Source organism: Cololabis saira, chromosome 19 (assembly GCF_033807715.1).
Source record: "Cololabis saira isolate AMF1-May2022 chromosome 19, fColSai1.1, whole genome shotgun sequence".
Taxonomy (NCBI): Eukaryota; Metazoa; Chordata; class Actinopteri; order Beloniformes; family Belonidae; genus Cololabis; species Cololabis saira.
Window position 1 is genome coordinate 12818743 of NC_084605.1, and position 9855 is coordinate 12828597.

General features: G+C 39.1%; 1 protein-coding gene across 2 annotated transcripts; it reads right to left on the reverse strand.

The window, feature by feature from the left end:
- Positions 1 to 4009: 4009 nt before the first annotated feature.
- LOC133418849 (C-reactive protein-like) lies at positions 4010 to 9855 on the reverse strand. Of its 2 annotated transcripts, none has more exons than XM_061707721.1 (3): positions 9746 to 9855; positions 9537 to 9615; positions 4010 to 6248 (listed from the first exon to the last, which is right to left on the reverse strand). In XM_061707721.1, exons 1-3 carry the CDS (start codon positions 9746 to 9748, stop codon positions 5641 to 5643), a joined length of 690 nt encoding a protein of 229 aa, XP_061563705.1. In that variant the 5' UTR covers positions 9749 to 9855; the 3' UTR covers positions 4010 to 5640. The 2 variants fall into 2 exon arrangements, with proteins under 2 accessions (XP_061563705.1, XP_061563704.1); XM_061707720.1 differs by having other exon boundaries at positions 4010 to 6251.

Consider the following 9855-nt stretch of genomic DNA (forward strand, 5'->3'; position numbering starts at 1 on the left):
GGTGGAAACTCCGAATTTGGTGATGATTGGCTCCAGACTTCAGGCAGTCGTTGACTGTAACCAGATCTTCATCCTTTAATTTAAAAATCATTTTCATCCACTTATAAAAAAAGTATGGATACATTTACAGTTTTGGTTGTTTCGTAAATGAAGTCTATCAGAACTGTTGTGTAACACATAATACCTGTCAAAGACAGACAAGTCCATTATTTTTAAACAAGTCTGTAACGCTGCATCATGTCTGAAATTAAAATGCATCAATAGCGGCCCTAATACACAAAACAGCATCAAAACCAGAATCACAACATTAAGTGTTAGAGATCCATCACATGTCCTGAAACATTCACACTAAAAAGGCCAAAAGTGGAAATGAAAGCCGAAAACCAATATGATGCATTTATTTGGATGATGGCAGATGTGACTTCATTAACCTTCTCACTCTAACCACACAACATCCTCAGTCTTCTAAAAAACATATAATACATTTACACCGGTGCACATGTACGGCAACCCCTACCCTGTCTGGCTGCCTTTTCATATTCATTCAGACATACACACAGGCACATCTGGCCCGGGGGTAAATTAAGCCCTAACATTCCCACAGAGCCTAATCTCCATCCATTTAGTGGGCTGTAATATTTAATCAAGGGGCCCTGGACCGTCTCCCAGCGCCATGCGCTGTGGCGTGGGTCATATGTTCACAGGAGAGGCCAGCCCAGAGGCGACAAGAGGGAATTCACTGCTAAAAGCCGCAATGCATTCAACCACAGAGCCTCCCGTGCTGCTTCTGGATGGATGTTGAGGAGATGCTTGATCTTAAATATAACGTGACAGGAAAATCAAATGTTTACTTCATCTATCTATTTTCCGCCCCTTTCACTTGCAATTATAGGCCACTTACTGGGATGCTGTCTTAATCTAACAGACAGAATCTTTACTTTAAATAGACAAATCACATTCTTACGATCAATGAAAATGGACAAAGTAACATGGAGAACTGGAATTAAACTCATGAGTGACTTTTTATCAGTCTATTTTTGCATTAGTCTTGAAGTTGGCATCAAGAAAATTGAGACAAAGTATCTTTTAAACTGCCCGCTTTGTCTCAAAATTTTCTGAAAATATTACAAAGCTACACATAACACAAAAATCACAGAAAAATGGGAAACAGTGTATAATATCTGATACACACATTTTTGAGACTTTTGCACCACTCACATAATAAAAAAAAACTGGGGGGGCAGGGTATACACATTTTTTTTTATTGTAACAAATAAAGCAATTAAATAACAAATACATAAAATTACCTAATGTGTTCATAATGATTAAAAAATAAATTATTTAGAAGTTATTAGTTACAAAATTGAAAGTGTTTTTTGATTTCCAATATATAATATAGACTAAAAGATATTGTTTAAAAAAGGGATTATTTTGTGTATTTTGTCAGGCATTAAAGGGTTAAGTCTTTATGAATTTCTTGCGAAAAGTTACCCTGAATTAGATCCATCCAACTGGGTGACTTTGAATGGCAAGACACATTTGGAAAAAAATTAATGAATTGAAAAAGATGCAGTATACCACATTTTTTCATATTAGATTCTCGCCATCTTTTCGTAAGTCTTTCTGAATCTGGTTGTGAAATTGTGTTTTAAAAAAAAAGGATGGCTGAAAATATCTAACCCTTATTTTGTTCATATTTTCAGTGGGCCTGTGTTTATATTATTATAAATCAACATAAAAGTTCTTATTTTATGTATTTGACACATGTCGAGTGTGTTTATGTTTTCTTCTCCACATGATTAATAATCCCACTTCCTGTCATTTAAATTACAACAAATCCGACATAATGGCCTTTAAAAATGTTCTGAGTTTTTATACAAGTGTTTTCTCTGCAGGGTTATTGTTTCGGTGTTCCTCTAGTTCCGCCACCCCCCTCAAACTTTTTTTTCCGTCTAAGTCTTTGTGACATTGGTGATGCAGCCCACTCACAGGTAGACTGTGTTAGCCGTCCAGCCTGGAGCCAGTTTCTCTCACACTCCCACCCGGGAAAGGTCAGGTCTTCCACCATCAACCTGAAAATCCCACGCCGAAAAGAAAACAAACCATCTGTTTCATTTACAAATCACAGCTGCTGACGGCTGAATGTCCATCTGAACGTGCAGAAGAACATCCTCGATTTGACCCGCAACTAAAAAGTGGCCTCCGCCGTGATTTGTTGTTTTATAAGCATAACATTTACGTTGCTAAATGCTGAGTGATAAAAGTGTCTTGTGAGTGACCATTGTAACGCCCGCTCCTTGATTCAGACTGACTCTAATGGGAGGCCCTGGTGAATTTTTCATGCAGCCCAGAGGGGCAGGAAGAGCGACCACACTGGCAGATTACAGCCTCTTAGAGGAAGAGGAAGCGTGCAGCAGAGTGAAAGAGTAAACCTGAGATTCAGGTCATCTCTCCATCAGCAGGTTATAGGTGACATTCTTAAACGTTGTCAATAATTTAAGGTTTTGATTCATCCTCGAACATCGCTCATGTACTGAATCTCAGAAATAAGAGCAACTTCATCCTAATGACTGCCTTATGAGAAATAAGCAGACTGAATAATGCCCAAGATCTCATTTTAATGGGAAGAAAGCTAAAAAAAAACAAAAAAAATTATCCATCTGTTCAATGCACACATGCCAGAGCGCACTCCGATAGCTCTTAGCACTGTCTTGCGTATGCAAATATGTTTTGCCTGGAAATCTATTTGGAGTTGCTCGAAGGAATCCAGAACGGCCCTCCTTCTGTCTCCCCTCGCCGGCTCACGCGGGGCTCCCTCTTGCACTTGATCTCCTCTCGTGTGGAAAACATTTTCACCAGCTCCACACGCATGTTCATACAGTCAGTGGCGCCGCCGTGCTTCAGACAGCTTACACCACCATGGGCCAATATGCAGATCTCATGGGCCCTCACTGGCGGCCCTGTCCGCGAGCAGAACAAGGAGCCCCGCAACTGCTTACTCAGTTGGATAATAAATTCAGGATGAGGACACAGGGAATAATTATCCAGTGATTTTCTCCTCTTTCTGAGTATTTAAAAGTTGCTTTTTTATGAAGAAAAAAAAAGCCAAATGACCATTTCCACCTTTTACAGGGGGCAAAATGTTAAAATCTGTCTTAGCAAGGTGATGTGTGATCAACATGAAGATGTTGAAACTTTTGAATGATGAAGAATTAATAACCCTCTTGGGCAAAGACGCAAAAAGAAGTAACTGTTAATCTGTGTGTGCGTTCGTGTCCTTGTGTGTATATGTGTGTGTGCATACCAGAGGGCTAAGAAGGCAGGCTTGGGCAGATGGTCCACAAAGGTGTTACCACACAGTGAGTGGGCACCGCGATTGATGCATTGCAACATCCAAGAAGGTGGAACATTTGGCTGCTGACCCGCAGTCAGAACTCATTGGCCCTGCCTTCCCCTTATTTAGCTGCTGCGAGAGAGCCAACGGGGGATTTGGTCAGAATAAACACACACACTAGGAAATGCAACACTTTCCCACCCCGAAGGAAGCCTATGTGGGCTGTGCACTGGAAACTTCTCCCAGTGTCTCTGCAAGGAGGTCATGGCGGTGGTAAAGGCGGAGAGGGCGAGTGCACAGAGCCGTGGAGACGAACAGAGGCAGCACACAGGGTTACTGTTACACTTGGATGGAGAACATCTCACCCTGAGCCGGTTCTGAGGGGCCTTTGTTAGTGAAGCAGCTCCAGATGCCTAGATATCTGCAAGTAATGTATAACTCATGTATCCTGCTATAGAATACTTGAAAATACACAGAGAAAACGTCCAGTAATAGTTTTTTACCCATACAACAGTGGAAAATGTCAATTTCTGAACTCTCAAAGAGAAATAATCTCATAAAACTTCTATAAACGATTTTGAACATTTCAATTTTTCCACAAGTGCACAGGTAAATGGAAATCACGAGCTCTCAGTAACTTTGTGGTACTTTCCAGTTGGAGAGGAAGCTTTTTATATATTTTTTTACACACATTTTATTAGAGACAAGTAACATCACATTATTTTACCAGCTGGAGGATATTCAGAAAAAGACTATGAAATTAATCTTAAACAAAACAATAGCCAAGCAGATTTTATAATTCTCCCTTTAGAATTACATCAACAAGTAAAATTTAGCTGAAAATGTTTGAAAAAATGGTATGATCAGAAAAAAAGTGAAACCTTCAAGAGTTCAAAGACAGAGTAATGTCTTCAGTAACAAACAATATCATTTATGCACATTTTTATTTTATTTCAGGCCCAAAAGCACTCTTACATCAGTTGACACATGGAAAATTCATAAGTCAGTTTTCTAACCAAAGACGACTTTACGGCAAAGGATTTTAAATGAGATAATTACTCTTTGTCTCACAGTGCACCTAAAACTACCGTCAAAATAATGAGGCCCCTCTTCTTGGCATTATATGGTTTATAATCCTTGTTTAATACTGAATAAATTCAAAGTTTCTGTTGGATTATAATTTACTAAAATCCCTGCAGTTTTTAATTAAAACTGCATATTATTAACTTTACGTCTTTTTAAATACATAATGATTAGGTACTTGGCATTTTTATCCTCTACAGGTTCACTCTGTGCAAATTAAATAATCTTAATTCAAAATGATCTCGACTGTTGCAATTAACCTTTTTTTATTGCAATTTTAACACGTTATTGGTACTAAATTACATTAGTGAACAGATGTATGGCTGTACAAAAGTTACTGAGTGCAGACCGCCATCCTGTGGACACATTTGGCACATCGATTTTAGTGCTTCACATCACGCTATTTCTGTTATTTTGAAAAGAAAATAATATGATCTAATTCCCAAAAAACATAACCTTAAAGGATACAAATTGCTTTTAAATTCAAGCAAAACTTATTTTTGTTATTTTTTGTGTTCTTTTCAAAGCTGAATTATGACAAAAATAAATGTTTTTAAAGCAAAGATTTCAGCCACTTTAAGGTCTTCTGTATAACAACCTTCTAAGAAGCAAACCTGCAGCTAGTCTGCCAGATCTTGTTTGGATTTTAACTTGTTGTTCCTGCATAAATCTTCAGGTTGTGGGATTTTTGGATCGACCTCTTTGAACTGCTCTGTTTATGTTAGTTGACAGAATCTGGAATAGGTGAAAACCTTTAGCTTGGTCCTCTAGACGTAAAGTGGGTGTTTGAGTTGTTTTTTGGGAATCTTTATTCTCCGGTTAAAGCATCCCCAGTCCATCTGAAATCAGCTCAAATTTGTGCAGGATTTGTCCTAAATTCCTCAGGGATTCATTTTGACCTTCCTTGCAACTTATTTTGGGATTTTCCCTTTTGCAAAAACAAAATCCCTTACACATCATATTCTGCTGCCGGTCTGTTTTAACACCAAAAATAAAGAGCTTTCAGATAAACTATTGTCATCAGACCAATAATCTTGGTTACTCGTTTAGCCAAAGCTTTTAGTGACATATAAACAGTATGATGATAAGCCACTGTGCCTCCCTTCTCATCTTACCTTATCATGAAGCAGTTTTACATGACAGCAGAAACAAGAACACACTAGTATCAGTCCAACACCCGCCTCCAAAGCCTGAGCCCTGTCTGCACTGGACCTCACATCCAGTCAGTCATCATCCACCACCATCACATTCCCGTTCAGCTCGTACTCCATGGTGGCCCAGTCAAAGATGTTTCCCTTGGGGACCTTGTGTCCGTAGTGCCAGGCCTGGATCATGCTCCGAGAAAGCACAAAGTCCCACATGTTCAGATCGGTCATCTCCCCTACAAAGCTCTGCTGGGCCTCCAACCCTCCCAGGTGTTTGTCTGGGTCTTGGCCCAGCAGCACCGTACCTTTGGGTCGAATGCTGTGACCGGGTTTGTAAACCTGGTAGGTACTGCGCTTTCCCTCAACCCAGAAAGCTGCGAGGCCGGTGCGAGACTCCCAGGTGAGGCAGAGGCTGGTGCGGAAGGTGGTGAGGGGAGGGAGGTGGAAGAATGTGCCGTCGCCGCTCAAGTAGAAGGAGACACGGCCGTCCCTTTCACGCCACACGTTGAGTTCATCATAGTCTGCGGTGCGGTAAGCAAAGAGGATGATCTCCCGCTCCTCCGGCAGCTCGGTGGCCACACGCATGCAGAGGGTGAAGGCCCGGAGAGCCATCTCCTTCTGGGGGATCAAGGCCACAAAGCTGAAATCCGTTTCATAAGGGAAGATCAGGACTTTTTCCCCCAAACCTGCTGGAGTTGATAAGACCAAAAGGTTTTTATCATCGTGTGAGCAACATACGTACAACAAAGTAATTCAACCAAGCATATCATGATTTATTTGTAATCATTTACGGCAGTGTCTCCCAACCTGGGGGGGCGCCAGAGATCTCTGGGGGGGGCGCGAAACTTGAGGATATGCAGTTGTAAAAATTATATTTACACATGTTAAATAAATAAAAAATCATAACACACCTAATGGAATACTGAAATCCAAGTCTGTATAAACCCACTTAGAAATATTTTGGTCATTTTAAAATACTTATCAGGATAAAAACGTATTATCATATCATCATTCAACATTTAATCATACTACTACTCCGACAGGTTGTTAAAGGAAAAATGTAAAAACAAATTTGCTCTCATATTAAAAGAGACATTTTTCAGAAATATTTTTATGCCCTTGCAATTATTTTTTGTACGTATTTTATACATTGGTGACACAAAAGGAAGGTGAGAAAAACAAAGTCATATGTATACAGGGTAAACCAAAGAGAAATGTATCAAAACATTTTTTTTATTATTTTATTTTTTTATTTTTATTAAAATTAATGTTCATTTTTTCAATTAAAGGTTTGTAACAAATAACTTTACTCTTTTGCTGCTAGTACGTACGGGTCGGGGGGCCCGGCTGGTCTTAGACACAAGTAGGGGGGGTTCCAAGGAAAAAAGGTTGGGAACCACTGATTTACGGAGTATAAGAAAGACTTTTTATTCTACTATAATTATGTTATAGTAATTCAGTTTTTATCCAATATACAGTATGTATTTTAAATCAAATGTTTCAATCAAATTCCAGATTGCTCAATAGTGTAAGTAAGGTGTAAAATATCGTGAAAAATAGCCTAGATCAAGTAGACTGTCATTTCATTGTACCTAAAAGGCAGAATTACAAAAGAAAAAGAAAAAGATGAGGAACAATTGCCACCATTATACAGATTGAAAATACTGTTTGGGAGCCGGTGCAACGTTGGAATTGGCATTACTGGGATGCTTTGCCACCGTGGTTTCCCGTGTTTACATCAGACAATCCACATGTGACATCCTGATCCAGCTGAACACCACGGGACTTTGGCAAATTCCTTTTCATTGAATGAACTTTTTATCAGGCAAAACTTGGATTCCTGTTCCTTACGGAGACATGGCAGTGAGAAGGAGAGCTCATTCATTTAAATGAACTCTGTCCCGATAGCTGCTCGGTTTACTGGTTATCACGGCCCTCTCACCGCAGAGGACTTGCTGTGATATTCAGAGATGGTTTCACTTGTAAAATGAAGAATACTCAAACCTTCCCCTCATTTGACCCTTTTTATTTTGTGTTGGTTTATCACCCACCTGACTGTGCTGCTGCGTGTTTTATGGAATTTAGTGACTTTTTATCTTCAATAATCAAGTTGGAAAAAGTCTTAATAGATGGCAATTTTAATATCCATGTTGACAGCAATTTTTGCATGGTAAGGGAACTTTTAACATTGACTGACACCTTCAATTTTGAGCAACGTGTTTCTGGCCCCACCCACCAAAAAGGTCACACTCTTGACTTGGTTTTTTTCGCTTGGCATCAACGTTACCAACGTTTGTGTAGAAGATGTCCACATTAGTGGTCAATGCTGTGTTTTATTTGATCTGTCCTTCACTCCCAAACCTACACCCTCTGAGATTAGGTCAAAGAGGCACATCATCAGTGAGCGTTAGCGCGGTTCTCTGCCTTGTTTGACTCTAAACTGCTGGATAGTCTTACGTGTCGTTTTAACAGTCATTGTAAATCTATTTTGGATCAAGTTGCTAAATCTAACCTTGTGACTAAGAAAACCCCATCCCCATGGATTAATGTCTTTATTTAGGACATGAAGCGAATGTCAGAGCCTCTATCGACGTCTACCAAACTTGAGGTACATAGATTGCATCTTAGGGAACTGATGTCTTCCTTAAATGAAATGATAAAAAATACCAGATCTGACTTCTTTCATTTTGAATAAGAAGAAACTCCAAGTTGTGTTTAACACCATTAGTTCTATTGTGTGTCCTGTTGCTCCTTCCATACCTATTTCTTGCAAAGCTGATAGCAATGCATTTTTAAAGTATTTTATCAGCAAAATTCAGGATATTAAGGCTAAACTCCTGCTGAGCCTGCACGCTATAATTGGTCTTCTTTTAATCCGGCAACCCAAGCTGATATCTCAGTTTTGGTAACCAGAATGAAGCCCTCTTTTTGTCCATCTGATGCTCTTCCCTGTAAACTATTTTTAAAAGTGCTCAATGCCATTGGCCCCTGGGTTACCGAGCTGGTAAATATTTCATTGTCTTCTGGATCCTACTGACCCAAATAGTTTCAGGCCCGTATCAAATCTTCCATTCCTGTCCAAAGTCTTAGAGGAGGTGGTCTCTGAACAATTAAGTTTCTTTTTAGAAAAGTGCAACATTTTTGACCCTTTTCAGTTTGGTTTCTGCAAGCATCACTCCACCCTGAAACCGCCCTGCTCAAAGTATCTAGTGACAATATGATGTCTGCGGACTCTGGGAAATGCACTGTTTTGTTGGATCTCTGGATACTATCAGTCATTAAGGGCCCACACTCTTTTCATTGTGTGTGTGTGTGTGTGTGTGTGTGTGTGTGTGTGTGTGTGTGTGTGTGTGTGTGTGTGTGTGTGTGTGTGTGTGTGTGTGTGTGTGTGTGTGTGTGTGTGTGTGTGTGTGTGTGTGTATTTAAACTATAGAAAAAACAAATAATTTCCAGTTTTCCAGCTCATTTTATCTAAAGTAATGTAAGAATAACTGCTCTTATCCTTAAATCTTTATATAAGGTTGTATAAGGTACTCTATAATGCCCTTTTACTGTGTTAATTATGTTTTCCTAATGTAGTTGCATTTGCAAATTCAATGACAATAAACCCATTCATTCATTCATTCATGAAAACTAAAGAATATTAATGAAGTATAAGCTGTTTTACTCATTTTTTTGTAAGTTTCATAATGCAAAAATCCACCCAACACATGTTCATATCTAATTATGAAGTACTGACCATAATTGTTAAGTGTTGCTCTCATGAAATACTAGTAAGCATATCCTTTAACATAAGGTTTAAATTAATATTCTCATATTTCTTTTTTTTTTTCTCATATCTCTGGATTATCATTGAGATTAGGGGCACTGGGTCTTATCTGATCACCTCTGAAGGAGAATTCAATAACAATAATAATACATTTAATCTGTGTCCAAACCTTAATTATGTAACCTCTTTTTAGTATGGTTCATACCTTGCATAGCTGAGGATGGAGTCAAAGGCAATAAAGCTACACCAAGAACAATCACAGCAATCATGGAAGTGTTGACACTCTGCAAACACATACAGAACATCCAGATCAGGAAGGATCTTATGTCGAAACGGTATCAGATATTGAATATTTCTGTCACATCAGAGACAAAGTTAGCTCATGATTTGAAAAGGAAAAAAGTACATTTTTACCATTTTGATGATGTTTTGTTGTTCCCTTGTGATGCTAGTTCAGTCCCACTCACTAATAACCCGACCCAGTCCTCTTCCCTCTTAGCACAAGTTGTGATGTCAGCCCGTCC

What these genes read in the sequence shown, in the direction of transcription:
- LOC133418849 (XM_061707720.1), bottom strand. An exon ending in TCCATCCTCAGCTATGCAAG is followed by an intron (nt 6,252 to 9,536) that starts GTATGAACCATA and finishes TATCAACTCCAG; the next exon opens with CAGGTTTGGGGGAAAAAGTC.